The sequence below is a fragment of the Passer domesticus genome, chromosome 9 (genome assembly GCF_036417665.1).
Source record: "Passer domesticus isolate bPasDom1 chromosome 9, bPasDom1.hap1, whole genome shotgun sequence".
NCBI lineage: Eukaryota > Metazoa > Chordata > Aves > Passeriformes > Passeridae > Passer > Passer domesticus.
The window spans coordinates 1,289,420-1,308,348 of NC_087482.1; the positions used below are offsets into that span (position 1 = coordinate 1,289,420).

At 46.5% G+C, this 18,929-nt stretch overlaps 2 protein-coding genes and 1 long non-coding RNA gene across 3 annotated transcripts in view; 2 read left to right on the forward strand and 1 right to left on the reverse strand.

Annotated features, from left to right (window-relative positions):
- The window catches only part of LOC135308305 (uncharacterized), a 624,983-nt gene that overhangs the window by 383,750 nt on the left and 222,304 nt on the right, over positions 1-18,929 (reverse strand). The window lies entirely within an intron of this gene.
- On the forward strand, positions 1,166-10,566 carry LOC135308283 (TOG array regulator of axonemal microtubules protein 2-like). The gene is made up of 10 exons (XM_064433222.1): positions 1,166-1,685; positions 2,417-2,652; positions 3,667-3,819; positions 4,968-5,085; positions 5,526-5,570; positions 6,040-6,143; positions 7,521-7,725; positions 8,898-9,114; positions 10,198-10,284; positions 10,562-10,566. Exons 2-10 carry the CDS (start codon positions 2,495-2,497, stop codon positions 10,564-10,566), a joined length of 1,092 nt encoding a protein of 363 aa, XP_064289292.1. The 5' UTR covers positions 1,166-1,685; positions 2,417-2,494.
- LOC135307006 (uncharacterized) lies at positions 11,707-13,104 on the forward strand. The gene is made up of 2 exons (XR_010367763.1): positions 11,707-12,131; positions 12,611-13,104. It is a non-coding gene; the product is annotated as an uncharacterized LOC135307006 (long non-coding RNA).

An 18,929-nucleotide genomic window follows, 5' to 3' on the forward strand; every position in this document is an offset into this window, starting at 1 on the left:
GCCCCGAGAGCCCAGAGGGCCAAAGGGCACTGCTGAAACCACTGTGGAGCTGTGAGAGGATAAAGAGTGGAGAGCAGCCTTTTCTTGGCCTTGCTCTGCAGCACTGCTCCAACTGCAGCAGGTCCATGCTGTTTCCTGGCTTTGGCTGCTGCTCCATGGAGCTGCAAAGGAAATGCTGAGGGAAGAGAGAAAGCTGTGGGACGAGATGCTTTGCTGGCTGAAGGCAGAAGCAGGATGGCAGCAGTTTTGAGTGTAGAGATTTGGGTGCCTTGGGCCACTGGCCCAGTGGGACTGAGTAAGATTCCTCTCTGCTCCCACTGCTGACAGCAATGGCAGGGACTCCTGCATGTGAGTCCCAGAAGCTGCTCCAGGCAGCTCCTCTTTTTGAGAAATGGACTGAGTTGTGCCTTCAAGTCCTTCTGCCTACCATTACTCCTGAAGGGCTCATGGCAGAAGAGAAGGAAAGAGAAATAAAATCCTCTGGGAATCTTGCACTTTTGCAATTCAACTTTTCCTTCTCAAGGAATCATACGGGCTTGAGATGTTTTGTCAATACTCATAATGTGTCCCAAAACTCTACACAGACAGAAGGAGGCCCAGAGGTGATACCCTTCCAAATGTTAGGTGATATTGGTTGTCTTTTTGATGTCTGGGTTAGCATCCACTCACTGGTGGATGCTTCATTCTCACAGGGAATGAAAAATTTCACAGCATGAAAAATTAGCCACGTTGCATCTCCTTGTGCAGTCTTCTTTGCTTTGCCCTTTCTCTTCTGCTTTCTCTTCCCCATTTCTCTTTGATGCCCTGGGAGGTGCAGAGAGCTTCTGCAGGTGTGGGGGTCCTGATGACACTCAGGGGTGCCCATGGGATCAGTTGCCAGCCCTGGCTGCAGCCCTGATGCCTCACACACCTTCCTGTAGCTGAGGGCCTGCACAAAGCAAGTGCTGAGAGATGGAGTTGTTTGCACCTTTTCAATAACACTTTGCTGTTGTGGGCATTGTTTTAGGTCGGAGTGTTCTGGGAAAAGCCAGAGTTTTAACAGTTCTTGCCCAGCGGTGGAATCTTAATCTTCTGGGACATCCTGCTGCTTTTTTGGGGAACGTGTGAGGTGGAGTGGGTGACACACAGGCCTCGATTGTAGAGTGGAAACTCTGCTCCAGAGTGCCAGTGCAGACTCTCAGTGCTGAACTGCCTGCTGGGGCTGCCAAAGAAGGAAAATGTCCCAGTAACAGCCCAATGGGACTGTGTCTCAGGGACAGGTACAGGGAGGTGACAAGAACCAGCAGCATGGCCTGGCCTCACAGCTTCTAGGAAGCAGTGATGACAGAGGGACTTAATAGCAGAGATTTTCAGAAAGGTCACAAATGAAGACTCTGAAAGCCCTCTCTTTGCCTCTTGGATTTGTGTATGCTTTTGACAGCCACAGCATCCTGTGGCAATGTGTTCCACGATTTCATTAAGTACTCCTTGAAAAGCACCTGCCATGCTTTGACTGAGCTGCCAGCCTGGTGATTTGAAAGGGTGCTGCCAAGTGCTTGGGTAGAGAGAAAAATCAATCTTTTTTGTACTTGCCTTTCAGGGAATGGAAGAAGAAGGGACTCTTGAACATCACACTGCTGGCTGAGTCCCATTCAGAAGTCCTGCTCTGTCGGCTTCGTGAGATTTGCTTGGCAGTTACCAGAGAGGTGAGAACATTGCTCTGAATTGTCCCCCATACTCGATACACGGCTTGTAGAGTAGAATATGTGCTTGTTCATCTCCATGTGTGCTCAGGGACTGCCTTCATTCTGGTTTTAGACCTTCTATTTCTAGTGTCTGTCAGCTATCTGTAGGATCTGTGTGTACATGTAGCTGTATTTACTGGCAGGTCGGGTATCTGACACTTGTCTGTGAGTGAGGTACCATTATAATGCAAGGCAGAAAAGAGACACTAATAACATGATATGCCAGATTCCCAATCTCTGCCCAAACTGTAATTGAACACTGCAAATGAGTCTGTAGACCTGAGCCTGTGTTTTCTGTTTTCTGCCTGGGTGCTTCAACTACAGGTGTTGCTTTTTTGAACAGGAGCATCTGACTGTTTTATCTTTATGCCTTGTGCCTTTATGGTTTGAAAGCAGCCCTTTCTTTATTTTGCTTCTATGTTTTTCAAATAAAAGGGCCTAAAATCAAAGCAGTAGACATTGTAGAAGGTTTAAGTGGAACACTTTAGTGAAGCCTATTTTTCATGCCTGCAGTAAGAAGGTGTGTGGGCAGAAACTGGTGCCAGAGTAAGTGTCTTTCATGCTTGGGCTCTTCTGCTCCTACTGTGCTTTTATACACAGTGGGACGTGTTGTGATTTCCTGGGAGTCTTGTCTAAGGAAACTGGTTTTCTTTGCAAGGTGATGCTTATGTTTCCCCTCATGACTTCCCCAGGTGACCAACCTCCGGTCCAACGTGTCCTGCTCTGCAGTTGTCACTCTGGGAGAGCTCTTTGTGATCTTGGGGAAGGACATGGACTCCGAGGTGGATCAGATTGCTGCAGTCCTTCTCCACATGTTGCGGAACTCCCCAGAGTTTATTCAGAAGGCAGCCTGTCAGAGCCTGGGCATGATGGTAGAGAACGTGACTCCTACACGAGCAATGACTGCTCTCCTGGACAATGGAGTCAAGTAGGTTCTTCTTCTTTCTGTGATATTCTTGACCTTCTAGTGTGTGGCTGAGGGAAGGGATGACAGAGAGAACGGGAATGGTGGAAGGGAAGGGCCCTGTATCCTGCATCTTCTGTGGACTCAGTGACTTGATTCTCTGATCAACCTCATTTCTCCTTTCTGAGAAATAAGGAGGGTACTTGCTGGGGCATGGAGCACATCAGGGAGAATGTGCTGGGTGTGGCACAGCCTGCACAGCAGGTGCAGCTCCTGCCAAAAGGAGTCTTGTGTGACTGTCCTGGCCTTAGAGCTGTGTTTTCTATTCAAACTGATGTTTCATGTTAGCCCTGAGATGATGAAGCACTTTCCAGGCACCCTCACTGGCTGAGTGCCATGGGACAGCTGAAGCAAATGCTGCCTTAAGTGTTGGTGCTGGGCCTGATAGTTCCCAAGAGACAGTCTCTAGAATAGGACAAGCTGGATAAACTGACTGCCACCCTTTCCTCAACTTTGGAATAGGGTAAAACACTCAGACGTATCCCTTGCCAAGCTTTACAAAAGAAACAGGCTGCATTGCTGGGTGTTCCTCAACTTCACGGCCCACGGCGTGTTTTCTCTGCATTTGTGTTTTCCCAGGGGTCTGCAGATTTGGGGATGAATGGGTGGAAAGAGCCTCATCCTGCTGCAGCTCTGGCTAGTGGGTGCCCTCTGATGGGTCAGCACGAATTGTCCTTAATTTCTAAATAATTCATATGTAACCTATTACTTTAATCTTTCTCCGAGTAAACTTCGGGAAAGAAATTGAGCATCCAATAGTGCAGGGAGACTGAATGCTTCCCTTTTCCATGCAGACAGCCCATCTGTACAATGCTAACTTTGTGTTTATCTGAGGACAGAACCTTCTACAGGTGTCTGCAGCTGCAGGGAGAAGCCAGGCTCCTTCCCCCAGCAAGGACAGGGAGCAGGCTGTGGCCAAGGCCTGTGCTGCTGCTGCTCCTTCTCCCTGTGTCCCAGGGTTTGCTCTCTCCTTCCCAGGAGCCGCTACGTCCCGGCACGGAAGTGTACGGCCGAACTCCTCCTGTCCTTGATGGAGAAAATGGGAGTCACGAAGCTTGCAGGCTCACCCAGGGCTGAGAGGCTGGCACAGGTGGCAGGGACACTTGCTCAGGACAGTCACAAGGACACGAGGTAATGATCTTCTTTCACCTCCTAAAACAGGAAAACCGTTTTGTGTTTGGCTTTAAGCTAAAACCAGAAAGAGTGGAAACTCAAGGCAATAATAAGTGACCTCACAGTGTGGCTAAGGGGCATAGAATCATGGAATATGAAGAGTTGGAGGGGAGCCATGTAGATCATCCAGTCCAGCTCCCGGCCATGTGCAGGACAGCCCAAGAGTCACTCCACGTGCCTGAGAGCATTGTCCAAACACTTCTTGAGCTCTGTCAGGCTTGGTGCTGTGACCACTGCTCTGGGTTGTCTGGGGAAATGACTGTACTGGGTAACCTGAAGTTGGCAGCAAGGAGCATTGCCAGCTCCCTGTGACTTGCGAGATTCTTTACTGAGATTACAAGAGCTCTGATTAGCCAGTCCAACAGTTTTGTTTAGCCTTAGGCGCACAAGAGAAAGCCAAGTGTAGGCTAATGTTCATCACTGAAGGATGCCAAACATCTGTTTCTCATTAACTTAAGACTTCCCTAGAAATATTTTAGAGGTCTTTAGCCAATGTATTCAGTCTTTCTAAACCTCTTCTGCAGATTTCTAGAGTGCTATTATCTGTGGCTCAGTGACCTCCAAATTTCTTCTTGAAGAAAATTGTGGTTTCCTAGTGGCAAAATCACCCCAAGCCACCAAAATCCCCTTCCTTTGATGATGAAATTCCCATTAATAGCTGCCAAGAACACCAGAGCAACTGGCTGCCCATGTGTATACAGATAGTATAGAATAATCAAAAGCAAGGATGAGGTGTTTTGTCCTGGCTTCCCTGCCAGTTAAAGGAAGGAAAATGTATGTGCAAGGGCAGCAGAACACTGCTAATAGGCTCTGACAACAAAGCAGATGTGTTTCCCTTGTTGCCTGGGATCCTTTGATCCCACAGAAGCACACCCCCAGTTTCAGAGAGAAATGATATTTTTGTGTTGGCCCACATTCTCCTCTTGCCTCTTGTGTTCAGCTGACAGCACTGTGCAGTGTCAAGTGAGGTAAATCTCCCTCTTTGCTGAGTCTAGGTAACGCCTTCTCATGCAAACATTGCACCCGATGAGTTTAAGGCATCAGCCTCTTCTGTTAACACTCTTCCTTTGTTCACTTTTCTTTTGTTTCCTTCCTTCCTTCCTCAGGCATTATGGACAGGAGATGGTGAAGATGTTGCTTAGTAATCAAAAATTTAAAAAGCTTTTGGAACAATCTCTTTCCACGCATGACCTGGAAGATATCCTGAAGAGAATTAAGAAGAAAGTAAGTGCTTGGCAGGACAAATGTCTCCTTTGTGCAAGTATTGCCACTGCTAATAGGAGATCAAATATACCCAATGTGTCTGTATCTCATTCCTCTTTTGCTGAATCATTTTATTCCTGAAAATGAGCTGTTAATCCTCAGCCTGTTCTTCTGCAGACCACACAGGAACTGTATTCTTGGGGGAAAAGTAGGGTTTTGAATACTTTGAATATGGGTCACAAAGAGGAAAGGGAGAGAGGAGAAAATGGGTTTACATTCACGTGTAAGCCCCCACAGCACTCTCCCTACCATGCCCTCAGTAAAGCAATTAAGTGACAATAGTGCTTCTGAACATAACAGAGTCTTTGCAAAAGAGACTCTAAGTCTCTTAGTACTACCAAGAAAATTTCCAAATATACAAAAGATGTCCAAGTCAATCCTAATTACTACAATTATTTTAGGAATACTGCCCTGCTGTCAAGCCCTGTGGAGCTGGAAGAAGCTTGGTAAATTCAGCAGCATCCAGTGGAAAATCATTTTTTTGATTGGGAGGGATTTTATTCTTTTTATCTACATTACAGAAGGGAGTTTTTCTTTGTGCAGGGGCAGGGAGAGTAAGTGTTGAACCAAATCAACTTCCAACACAATGGGCCAACCCCCAAAGAGTCCAATTTTTTCTGCTGCTTCCTTTAAGACCACTCATTGCCTACCAGTTTGCATAATTCCCATTTATGGTCAAAACTCATAAATTTGGGATTTTAGACAGCAGCTCAGTCTGGTAGCACCCATAACCTGCCTTGGGCTACCAAAAACAAAGAGCTGGCATCACTGAATCTCTGGTCTGTTTATTTCTGTAAGTTAGGAAATGTTTCCCTAGGCCTTGGTAGCAGTGATCCTGGTTCTAACTGGTGTTTTAAAGAGGGAATTTCCTAGTTCTATTCTAAAGATTGATGGGGTTTCTCTGTGTCTCTGTAGGGGATGGAAAACCAGAAGGCTGAACGCCCACCTGTGCAGGAGCCGGTGAAGAAGAGGAATGAAGGCTCCAAGGAGCCCCAGGCCACATCACCTCCTAGCAAACGGTACTGAGCACTTTTGCCAGATGTGACAAAGCCCATGACATGCTTCACATGCCTCTTCCTCAGGCACATCTTTCTGATGGAGATGACCAGTGCCAAAGATTGTTTCCTTTCCCTACAAATGCTCTAGGATAAAAAATATCTATTTCTGCATTGTGTTGAACACAGCTTCTCTGGAGGGCTTTCCACAAATACTGGGCGACAAAAAGTCACCCATTGCTTGCAGTTCAGATGATCCAGTGCAGTGGCAAGGGCAGGGCTGTGGAGGCTAGGAGAGGGCCAAGTCTGTGCTGCCTGACTTGAGACAAGTAAATTCAACCAGGGTTTTTTTCATCCAAGTGGAGTCCTTTTTAGATGGGTGTTTTAATGAGAAGTCCCAGTCTAGAGGCAGGATGCCATTCCTCAAACAAGCAGTTCCCTTCCATGAGGTTTGGTCTAGCTGATTGTTGGTTTTGTTACCCTCAAACAGCAGTACCAAGTTTGAGTAGTAAGGAGCAAGACAATTCCTAAGCCATTTTGGTCAACAGGTATCTCAAGGTGGACTTTTTGTCTTGTGATTCCTGCCCTTCCTACAGTTTGCTTGATGGACAGCGTGTTTGGTTTATTTCCCCCTGTGCTGCAATCAGCATTTAAGACAGGAATTTGGTCCTTGCTGTCTCGTCATGCCAGTGGCAGAGCTACTTGTACTGTTTTCCTCTGACAACAGAGGGGGATTTATTTAGCTCTGTCATGCTCAGCAGTGGCAAGAAAGTGACCACATGCCTTAGTAGCATAGCTAGCATCTTCCCATTCTCATGGAAGAGGCAGGTTGATCCAAGAGGATTATTCCCAGTGGGTTTGTTACGCTGTGCATCTAGTTTCTAGGGAAGCAAATGAAATGTGAGCGTAGTTCTGGGATGTCTGATTTCTGTTTTTCTCTCTGTTACTGATTTTCTGGATCATTTAGCTATGCCCCTGTTCATCTGTTCAGATGCATCTGAGCTACTTTTGCAGATTGTCATGCCTGGTTGTAGAGACACTTCTCCAGAGTGATGAGTTTCCTTATTGTAAGACACACACATCCCGTATGAGGAGGCATTTAAACTTGGAAGCAGTGTCTCTCTTTCCCCACAAAGTAACGTGGCCTGTGTGTCTTAGAAGCCATCTGAAGATAGAGCAGATGCATCTCATCCTTGGTTTTCCTGCGTGAGCACTAGAAGAATGTGACTTGCAGATTGTTTCCCATAATGATTGTCATGAGGTCCACGTTGTTCTTCACTTCAGAGCCTCATGATTTTCTAGCTTGAAATCACATCATTAGGAAAGCTCCCCAAGATGTTTGGCTCACAATTAACTGAAGGGATTATCAGAAACAGATCCTAATTTGACTTTGTTTTCCAGGGCAAAGTCTGCCACTGGTGGACACCGCCTACACCGTGCAAGAGCCCAGGTCACATTACCTGCATCTGTGGAAGAAAGGGAGCTGCTCCAGAAGCTTTACCATCTCCTGGAAGCCAAGGTGTTCCAGACACGGATGGAAGGAGTGGCACTCCTCCTAGACCTGTCCAAAACCAGACCCCAGCTGATCTCCACTAACATTGTCCAAGTATGTAGGATATCTTCATTGCTCCTTTCATTTAGCTCCTTTCCCAAGCCTGCGGAAGTAAAGTTAATTCAGTGTGTCTTGGCACTATATCCTGGCTGTTTGGGACAGACTGGCCCTTCTTATCCAGACAAATTAATTGAGCTCCAGGCTTCAGGACAAGTTATTTCAGTCCAGCTGTATTTTTCTGGCAGGTGCCTATTGCTGCTGTTCATCAGATGATGGCAGAATTTTCTGCTGGTGTAACCTCTGCTGTCTCCTACTCCCAGTTGGGTTAAGTGGAGGGAATTGAGCCATTGAAGACATGGCAATTATTTTCTAGAGAAAAAATGGGTTTGCATGGGGAAGAGAAGTATCAGGCTGGGTTGGTTTAAACAAAATGTTTTTAAAATGATACTTCTGTGAACTCCATCTTGTCTTGCACAGGTAAAACTCATTTCCATCCTCGTCCCTATTCCTCTTGGTAAAGATGGTGCTCACCCTTCTTGGGGGGCCTTTTTTTTCTCTTTGGAAAGGAAGAAAACAAATAAGGACAGATCCATCCCTTCTCCTCCCTGTAGCTGCTTTTCCCCTTTTTCCAGAAAAGTGTGCCTGATAATGTGGCTGTCAAGGGACTGAACCTGCTGGAATGAGAGCTGTACAGCACATTATATTTCACAAGTCCACCTGTTAGTCAGAGCAATGGTCTGGATCCTGGAAGAGTTGATCTGAGCCCTGCCCTTCTCCAGACACAGGTTCTGAGACAGAGAAAATAAAACTTAGATCTCCTCCAGCCATAGTTTAGGCAAAATCATAGCTGCCCTCAATACTTGAGGCAACTGTATAAAAAACTGGGCATTGTAAACATCTGCTTCCATACTTGTAAAGCAAAGGTAGTCTTTTGAATTAATAAATGGAATTGATTCAATGATTTATAGGATGAGAGAAACACCATAGGAATTTTTCTGTCCCCACCCAAACCTCTTAAAAACAGATGAAAATCTTTCAAGCAGCATGAGGTTGTGCAACCATTCCAGTGAGTGGCCCACAGGAAAACAGTGAAAATGTGCAAGCAAGGGCTGACCTGAGAGAAAGGATCACTTTCATCTTTTAGATTCCTGAGTGCTCATTTCTACATCGCTTCTTCAAAAAAGGTCATTTTAATCAAGCTTTCATGTTGTTTGTTCTCTTCACAGATTTTTGATTATTTTGGCCTGAGAATCTGTGACACACATAAGAAAGTGAAGCAGAAGGCGCTGGAGGCGCTGGCAGAAATCATAGGACTCCTGCAGGATGCCATGAACCCATTGATGATCCGTTTGGTTGAAGGCATAACAAAGAACCTAAACTCAAAGGATCCTGGGGTTCATGCTGCAGCTATGACGGCTCTGGACCAATCTGTTGTGCATTTAGGTAAGGCTGAGCCCTGGCATGGACTCTCCTCACCTGTGTCTCTGTCTCTCCGACACAAGAGAACGCTGAGTGCCTTGGTAGCTGTTGCTGTCTGTGGAATGCTCCAGCTGACACCCACCAGAAGCTGTGCAGGTGCAGTCCTTATGCACCATCCCCAACTGGCTGGAATGTGCAGCAGCATTTGCCAACAGTCCCAGGAGCCCTTGGCTCTGTGCTGCTGGTCTGAAGAGCAAGTCCTGGACTACAGCTTTGCTGCAATTCAGAGGCAAAGGGGTTTTGGAGTTTGCTTGGGCCCCGTCTGACTTGCCAAATGAACAGCTTTGCTGTAGGCATGAAGGGACACCGGCCCATCAGAGCTTCTGCACAGCAGCCACCTGGAAGGCTCTACATTATAGGCAGTAGCTGCCTGTTTTCCACCTTTCTTCTTTGTCTTCTTTTTTCAAAGGGGACCATAGGATTCATCAAGTTCATTTCTTTATAACACATGGGTCAAAATCCATCTGTCAATGATGCCTTGTTCCACACGTTGTTTTGCATGGGACAAGAAGGAAATGGCAAATACCTACAGAGGCAAGGGCAGCTGTAAATTTTTCTGCCACACAGATTGATGTCAGGTCTGAAAATGCCACACTGGGGGAATATGGCTGAACAATGGAGTGTTGAAGAGGCAGGTCTTCAAGGGGAGTTTCCACTTTCTCCACCTCAGCTGCTCTGCGAAGTCATGGACTGCCTGACTCAGTGCCTTTCTGTGTCCCAAGTATGGGCTTCTTCCTTTTGGCTCTGGGATGCAGAACCTTTTCATTGCTTCCATGTGACTGAACTCTCAAGGACCCTGATGTGAAATGTTTTAACATAGCTCCTGATAGAGCAGACAACTTTGGATTTACAAATGTGAAAGGAGAGCTTTTCTTTTGGCATTTTAAACACCGACAAGTAGGCTGGAAGGAAAGAAGAAAAGGATTCAAAAATCAGCAGAAATGGACTTTATTGTATAAAATGGGGTTGCCCCTGCCCTTTCCCTCACCACTGTCCTCTCTCCTATGCCCTCAGAAGAGTGAACAGAAACGTGTGTTTCACTTGTAGATGAAGTATCACTGATGAAAGAGCTCTGCCACCAATGGAGACAACTGAGAGGCCAAGCTCTGCTGGATGTCACGGAGCGTATCACAGGTACGGCGTCCCCTTCTAAGCCAAGAGGTCTCCGAGGGAGTATTTACAGGGAATGCCAGTGAACAGACAGTAGAGTAGTTCCTCCACATCAGGAGGTGCTGAGCTCTCACTGGGGCCCTTCTCAAGTCCCATAGTGGCCAGTGTCTTTAATTGCATTTAAACTCAAATGAAGTCCAGTTTTTGAATGGGTACCATAACCCTTTTCCTGCTTAGCCAAATTGGTTTTGGGTACTTTCAGGAGCTCTTTCAATGCTGATGACTGCTGGTGGATTAACAGCATAGAGGAAATGAAGTTTCTTCCACCACAGAACAGTAAATGGCTACTACATAACAGTTTGCCTGACCAGGAAACAAGACTGGTCTCCTGAGCGTTTCAGGTTTTGATCTTTCAGCCAAATCTGCCATGCAAGGAGCCTGTTGGTAGTCACTTTTTGTCTGTGTTTGATATAGTTCAGTTCAGAAAATGAGCAGAGAGCAGATTCCAGAGGCAATGTGAGAAAACCCTCGTGTTTTGGATAAATTTCAGTCCCCTGTGTAGCTTTTTTCTGTCTCTATGCCCCTATTTCAGTGCACGTTGTAAGAAGAAATGCTATTAACATTGGGAGGGAAAATGTCATTAAAATGTGGAGATGCTCAAGTGCCGGGGCAAATGCAAAGGGCAATGGGTCTGGGTAATTCTCCAAGACACCCTGAGGTTTGAAACAGCTCTTTGTTGGAAGCCACAAAAGCATTCTGCCAAAGACACCAGCTAGTCTCTGGTGGTTCTCATCCAGCTGTCAAGTAGCAGCCATCTCTGGTGGGCTGGAGTTTTGAAGTGTGTTCTAATACTGCCCTTTGCTGTGGGCCACGGAGCAAAGGGGAGAGCCAGATTAGACTTTTGGCCCTTGACATCAAAGTTACAAAAATGGAATCATTGCTTTTATTAGAAATCTCTCAATTGCCTCTCTAGGCTGCATTTCCAAATCTTCTAGGTGGGTTTAGACAACTTGTTAATGGAAATAGAAGGCTATTTGACGTTTCATTCATTGTTCATGCAGAAAGAAATTGTGCAATAATTGAGTAAAGGTACAAAGTCTGCCACAGGTACAAGGCTCTGGTTGGAGATATTAGTCCCGAGGGGTTGGTGGTTGTGTTTCAAGGATGATCAGCGGCTTTGCCCATTTCTGGGTTGTGGGGCTGTGTGTGCTGTTTCACTGATCTTGGCCCGAGAGGCTTCCAAGAAGCAAGAGCAGAGGTAGATCCCTGTTTGCATGGAGGCTGGTGGGTAAGCAGCTGTGTCGCTCTCCCGGCAGTGCTTGTGGAATGGGCTCATGCCAGGAGCCCTGAAGCGGTCGAGCGCTACGCCCTGCCCGTGCTCTGGTCCTGCCTGGAGAACAAGGCGCTGCCTGTGCGAAGCGCCAACGTCTGCGCTGTGGTCACCAAGCTGGCCTGTGCCTTCTGCGAGGCACTGGGCAGCCAGATCATTAAGTTTGCTGACAGCACACCTCCACATGTGCAGGAAAACCTCAACAGCCTTCTGGACTGGTGAAGGTTTGATGTTCTCCAGAAAGCGGACAAGTTTCTGAGCTGGACACCACCGGACGTGACTTTTCAGCTGTGCCAGAAATGACAAAATACTAAGGAAGGGTGTGCACCTGCCCCCGCTCTGTTATCAGCATTGCCCTTCCTAGTCATGACATGGGGGGCCATAAGCAACTGCAGACTGATGACAGGGTAAAGATGAAGTATGGATCAGCCTCAAGTGAACCCAGACTGAGGAAAAGGTGAAGACTAAGCATGGATCAGCCTGAAGCAACTGCAGACTGAGGACAAGGTGAAGACCAAGCATGGATCTGCCTCACACAGAGGTGAGGTGGGAGCTGGGCCGCTCTCTGTTGGGAGGAAGGGTCTTGTGGCAGCCCAGAGAGTCTGTGCACATTGGCAGGGAACATTGGCTTGAATTACACAATGGCTGTACACATTGTGCCCTGCATGTGCCCTGCAATGAGCTGTGCTGCTGGCAGTGCCCCGTGGAGCTGTAGGGCTGCTCAGCTGTGGGGCAGGGAGAGCAGCAGCAGGGTGCATGTGCAGCTGAGCCATGGCTGGAGAGCACAGGGCTCTGGGCTCCCTGCTGTCCCAGGGCAGCCCAGAGGCCAGGCTGTTCCTGTGGCAGCTCTGTGGAAGTGGGGCAGGGTTTTCCTCTGGTCTGCTTCAAGTTGCAGCCAGCAGGAGCATGTTTCCCTGTGCAGCTCTTTAGAAATTTCCAAGGAATCTGTCCCATTAAATACGGAGCTTCAGATGCTTTAGGTTTGCATTCCAGGCTCTGTTAAACTTTGTGTCTCCACAGATACGACTGGCTACAGTCTTTCCAAGAAGTTTTCTCTGGACATTTCTGATATTCCCTTACCAAGAAAGTCCTTGCCTCCAGTCCAGAAATGCTCTTTCCTCCAAGATCAGGAAGAACCTGTAAACTGTCCAAAGAATGTTTCAAGAATAGGATTTAGGCTTTAGGATTATCAAGAATAGGATTCATTAAGAATAGGATTCATCAAGAAAAGTATTCATCAACAATAGGATTCATCAAGAATAGGATTCATCAACTATAGGATTCATCAACAATAGGAGTTAGGATTTTGGAATAGGTTTAGGCTTCATAGTTGCAGATGTATCTATGTTCTGATAGTTTTGAATAAATGTGTTTGATTGTATATTTAAATTTTGATGACATATTTTAATTGTATATATTTTATTTTGATGATTTAAAAAAACTTAAATGAATCAATTAAATTTAAATAAACCAAAAGAAGAATGTGACACCAGGATCTCCTGGAGATTATGGGAGTACAGTGTCTCACCAAATCCTTTCTTCACTGGGCCTCTCTTCTTCCTCTTTTGCCATGTTTTCTTTGTGTCACTTGTGCTGCTGTTTTTAACTTGTCATGACAACAGGGCCACACATTGACATGTTTGGGGGACAATGGATCCAAAAGATCCTGTATGGTCAAAAGTTTTCTACCTAGATGAGTTCTGTGCTCACCAAAGGCCTGAGCAAAGAAACAAAGAGAAGTGTGCCCAAATGCCAAAGCTTTGCTCCTTTGCAATCTTGCACAGAGCTGGCTCACAGGTGTCTTCAATCACAATTTCATAGGTAAGAAGAGGTCGTGTATTTCACTGGGAAACGATGCACTGCTTTGGAAAAGTCATCTGTATATAGATTTACCCAGGCCAGCAGTCCAACTTTGTTGTTTGCAACTTGTTTGCAGAAGGATGAGTGGACTGGGAGGCCAATAACGAGTGACAAGGTTTCCTCAAACCTAAAGTGCAGCCTGTGTGCCATTCAGCCCAGAGCTGAGGGATCATTTGTTCCCATGGACCACTGCCTGCCAGGGTAATGAATTCCTGCATAGCTGGAACAAGCAATTCAGGATTCTGCTCCAGAATTGCTTGGTAGGCTGCATAATCATTGACAATACTCCCTATCCAGAAATTCTTTTGCAGTTTCCTTTCATAGTCTTTTGAAGCTTTTAAAGTTCACATTTCAATTTGCTTTGCCTTAAGGGAAAACACTTCCTGGGCCCAATGCATACTGCAAGCTCTTGACAGCAAAGTCCTCATGGTTGCCAGCTTCTGATGTTACAGAAGAAACTGCGTGTGAATGTGTTAATTAGGTTTTCTGATGGAAAAACTCTATGTCACGTGGCTGCATGTGTTTGCTTAGCTATGAGTCTAGTCCTGGCCTAGTAAAGCCCAGGCAGGGTGGCATGTTGCAGGGAAAACAAGTCCGTGTGCTTATGGGGTTGCCATCAGCAGCAGAGTGAACGTGTGCTTGGGGCTTTCTCTGGAGACACAATTAGGGACCTGCTCCATGCCACAATATTCTCTTAGATCTTTCTAAAATATTCTAAAAAGGGCAGTGAAACTTCACATCTCCTTGCAAAGCCACTGTTTGAATAGGGGCATTCTTGTCCCTCCTCAAAGCCACTGCTGTTGCAGACCAGAAACATGAACATCCACAAACAGGAACAATGCGAGGACCTCCAGCTGCTGCTTCAGAGCACTGGGAAGGCAGACCTGGTGTCTTGGTTTGAAAAGACAGGAGCCTGTGAAGGAAGGCAAAAGCCTCCTGTGAAATGGAAAAGGTAAACCCCCTCCCTCCGAATTATCACAACTTCAGAATTAAAAGGGCTCTCAGGCAAAGATATGGGAACGGGAATAACAGTTCTTTACTAGGAAGAAAAAAACCTAAATAACAATGTAATTTAGCACAAGCAAAAAAAAAACCACTGGCAGAGTGAGAAAAACCTGACACCCTGAGAAGTCAGGGTGCTGATAGCAGTCCAGCCAAATGGTGGCTGCTCCTCCTGGAGCGGCGATCTGCAGAAGGGTGTAGATCCCTTCCGAAAATGCAGCAAAGGAGCAGCTGGGCCTCGGTTCCTGATTCCTCTCGGAAATCCAGCGAAGAAGGCTGTCTGTGGTCTCAGAAATGCTTGTTTTATGGTGGCAGGGATGCTTGGCTCCTCCCTCTGGGTGGAGCATCTCCCAATGGGATGATGTAACTAATCTTACCAGCCACAGTGAGTAATTCAATAGGCCATTAGCAGGAGATTATCTTCCTGGCAGTGTCATTGTTCTTGAAAGAGATAAGAAAAACTGCCTAACCCCCAACAGACGGCAAAAATAGAATACATGCTTATTTTACAAGCCAGGACACCTGGGTATTACTAATGTGAACACTTATTTAGCATTTCATTCTCCTTCACAATATCCAGATCTCTGGGTTTTTAGTTTCAGCAGCTGCTGGACTGGCTCTAGGGAAGAACAGTAAATGGGAAACAGCGACTGCCAGCCTTGCAGGGGTGGGGGAAAACCTGGAGTGTCTGCGTCAAAAGATGAATGGGAAGAGTGTAAATGCCAAAGCCAAAGCTTTGTTAGGATAGCAGGATCAGTTCTTTACTGCATGCTTGCATGAAGGTCATGTGGGACCTCCTTTTTGTATCTCATGCAAAAAAGGAGGTCTTAATAATACCATGCTACTTAAACCCACATTGTGATGTAGCTCTGTAGTGGTTCACAATGAAGCAGATTGCATGCTTTGTCACTGCCAGCCCTGGTGACCCTGTGAGGGACTGTAGTGTATGCCATGCCTGTTTTACATCCAAGCAAAGCTTGATTTTGCTTATTAGTATAGAATAAATACAAGAATAGTAAAATGGACAACTAAACTGGCCACTTTGGAGGATATGCTCATGGTTTCACACATCACTCCTATACCGCATGCTCTCAAGGCTTGCACTCATCATGAAATATTTTAATAGAAAAACTCAGATCCCATGTTACATCTGAATAAAATTGCATCAGATCATCAATAATTCTGCAGGCAGGAACAAGACAAAAGCCTTCTGACTCTCGCTTTAAGCTGTCCTGGATTTCTGCAGCTCTTTCTGAAAGCTGCTATAGGCAGAGTGTTTGTAGTTGTTTTTATGGGCTTTATGAAAGATATGTGGAACAGTCTGCAGGGCTCTCTGAGCAGAAAACTGCTTGTCCAAGCCCAGGGACATCGTGCTGGCAGAAGTGGAACGGTCCCGCTCCCAGCCCAAGAGTGTGAGCTGTGCCACGCTGGGCAGAAAAGACACGAGGGTCTCCAGCCCAGCTGATTCCCCTGCCGTGACCACTCCACAGAGCTCTGCCATTGGGAGAAAGTCCCAGATGCCAGACGAGCCACCGAACTTTCATCTCCTGCTGGAACTGCTCCGTGACAGCTCCTGTTCTTCCTGAGGGAGAACCCGGAGCCATCTTGTGACGCGTGTCCTGGGGGGATTGTCCTCCGGCATTTTGGGCCTTTGTTCCAGAGGGGGGACAGTGAGGTCTGACAGTTTGATATCTAGAAGTCACTGGCCTTTTTTCTTTAGTTTTCATTTCCTGTTGCTGGAAGGGGATTGTTGGAACAGTTTAGAGGACACAACTTATTGTTTTAAGTTGTCTCAAACTGCATGGGATAGATGGCTTCACACAGGAACATCCGCAATGCTGCTGAGGGGAAGGCACAGAGAGAGACAAACCCAGTATTTCTGAGGGAAATTCCTTGGCACCAAACCAACCTGAGTCATCAAACAGTGCACCTGATGTTTCGAGACATGGGCCAAAGGGGAACCCTTGCAGTGTGTTTGGTCCAGGCCGGGCTATGCTCAAGGCAAAGGTGTGTCAGTGCACTTGGCTCCTCGTCTCCTCCTTGTGTCCAGCACAAACAGGAGCCCAGAGCTCCTGCAGAAACCATCACACCAGCCAGTGGGAGCAAACTTTTGTCCAGTGCTCACACAGAGCTGTGGGGTCCAGCACTGCACCTCACTGGGATGAGGAACTGTTCCAGCCCTCTTGGGAGGAGCTAAAAGGGGGTTTGGCTTTCAGATCAGCTCCTTCCCTGCTCTGGATTTGCTGCCCTGGTTGAGCTGCTGCTTGTGGCAACACTTGTTTCCCAGCTGCCAGCCCTGCTCTGCTGGCCAGCAGCCATTGCAGGAGCTTGTGCTAGTGACACTGAACCTTTCCGATCTTCCTCAGGAAAGCTCAGGGCAGAACTTGTCAAAAGAGCATTGCCTGGGTGATGCCTTTGACATTAAATCTTTCCTCTGTTCTCTGTGCCACACACAGTAATGATTTGAGGAAGCAAGTTGCTGCTCCAGAAATTCCTTAAATCAGTCAGTTAAACGGTAAGAGAACACGATTTGGGATGTGTAATCTCACTTTAATTCATTGTGCAGAAAGCTACAGTGATCTGTGTGTCTAACCTAAATGACCTTGCCACCAAGAACTTAGAAAAGTGGGAGAGATGGAATCAGGTGCACAGGATCTGCATTGTGATTCTCCCACAGGCCTGAGGACACAGCCCACTTCCACTGGGCCATGGCTTTTTATCCTACATCAAAACTTTGTGCTTCAGGTTGTGGTGGTGAATGCCCCCGGCCTTGTCTGGCCACACGGTGGCCTGAGAAAGGCTTGTGAGGCCTGGGCCTTGCTGAACAGCCCCTGGGCCCAGCTCCTCCTGGGCTTGTCAGAGACACTGAGCACTCCCAGGAGCTTGTGCTGTCTGACGAGCTCCTGGGGTGTCCTGTGAACAGCCTTGGAAACCACTTTTCTTGCCTCAGTGGCACAACATCCTTCTTCTCCCCCTTTCAAAGACAGGCTGCTGACCCACAGTGTGGCCATGATGAAGCATTAACAAAACACCCAATATATAGAGACCTATCTTGCAAAGTTGCCTTAGCCAAGGTGCAAAGCTCCATTCTTGGAACAGATCATCCAACCAGAATTCATCATCCTCTTTAATTTGGGCTGTCAAATCTTTCAGTTTTGTACGCTTTTGTGAATGGATTCCGAATGATCAGACAGGTTCATACAACACAGTCCTTCAAATTCCTCACAACCATGTCCATGTGCCAGTAAAAGAAAGTCAATTGCTGCTCTGTTTGGAAGGGTAGCATGTCCAACACTGTCAACATCGGTCAACATATCACTAATGGCAGAGGATGTGGCATTAGTTTGCTTGCTCAGCCAACACCCAACTCGATCTAATTGTTTCAAAGCCACTGCTGAAGTCAATTGGGGTAAAAATATACTTGCTGAAACCCTTCTTGCAGCTTTCCAAGGCATGAAATCACTCTGACAGTTCTCATCGTAATGATGAGCAGATCTTGTTTTCCTTTGTTTCCTTTTCATGACCGCTTTAGCTGAGGGTGCGATTACAGTGAGCATCCCAATGCCACAAGGGTCACCTTCAAGGTGTGCTGGAATGCCTTGCCAAGCCCTGTCTCCACAAATGAACCAATATCCCTTAGGCAATTGCCGGGGATGTAGGTCAGTCTCAGGAAGCACATCCCAACTGTTTGAAGAATTACACCAAAACCTCAAATTTCTATATGCAAAGTCATGGGGAGTAACATTGAAATTTGGAGGATCACCTTTTCGCCAAGCACTAGCTATGAAGGTAAAGCAAAAATCTATTGTTAAAGAACCAAGGATTTCCAATTCTTGGGGTTCAGAAGCTGACCTCTGAAGTTTTTTGGCCCAAAGGTTCCAATTCAGTGTGGGATTGTTTCCATTGTCAATTTCACCTGGCTTACCATTGGATTGTTTTTTGACTAAAGGCAACTCTTTTACTGGCACACCAACCAGACAGGTTGAGAAAGGTTTTTCTGGTTCCGAATTAGACAACCATATGGTATCTGAGCCGGCTGCCTTGGCTAAGGTCACCCAAACATTTGGTTTTGGTTGTTCCACAGGCAAATCTGCACGACAAAAAAGAATTAAAACCCACCAATACCAACATACAACTTGCATTTGCTTCATCTTATCCATGAGCTAAATTTTGGCAGAATCCTTACATATATATCAATTTCTAAAATTTTGCTTTCAACAAAAACAAAAACCCAAACTTTTGCCAAAAGTCAGCTCTACAAAACAAACATTTGACATACAATTGACACACTTATAAATAACATTAACACAAAGCCAGAGTTTGCAGGTTCCACCGATGAACAAGGAACGTCAGGCGTGACCAGGGATCTCTGTGCTCGGCTCACATCTGCGTACTTGCTTCCTCGGTTCTGGGCTTGTCAACACGTTCTGGGGTGCGATATGGTTTGACATTTTTGGCTGGGACCCACCTAATTCCA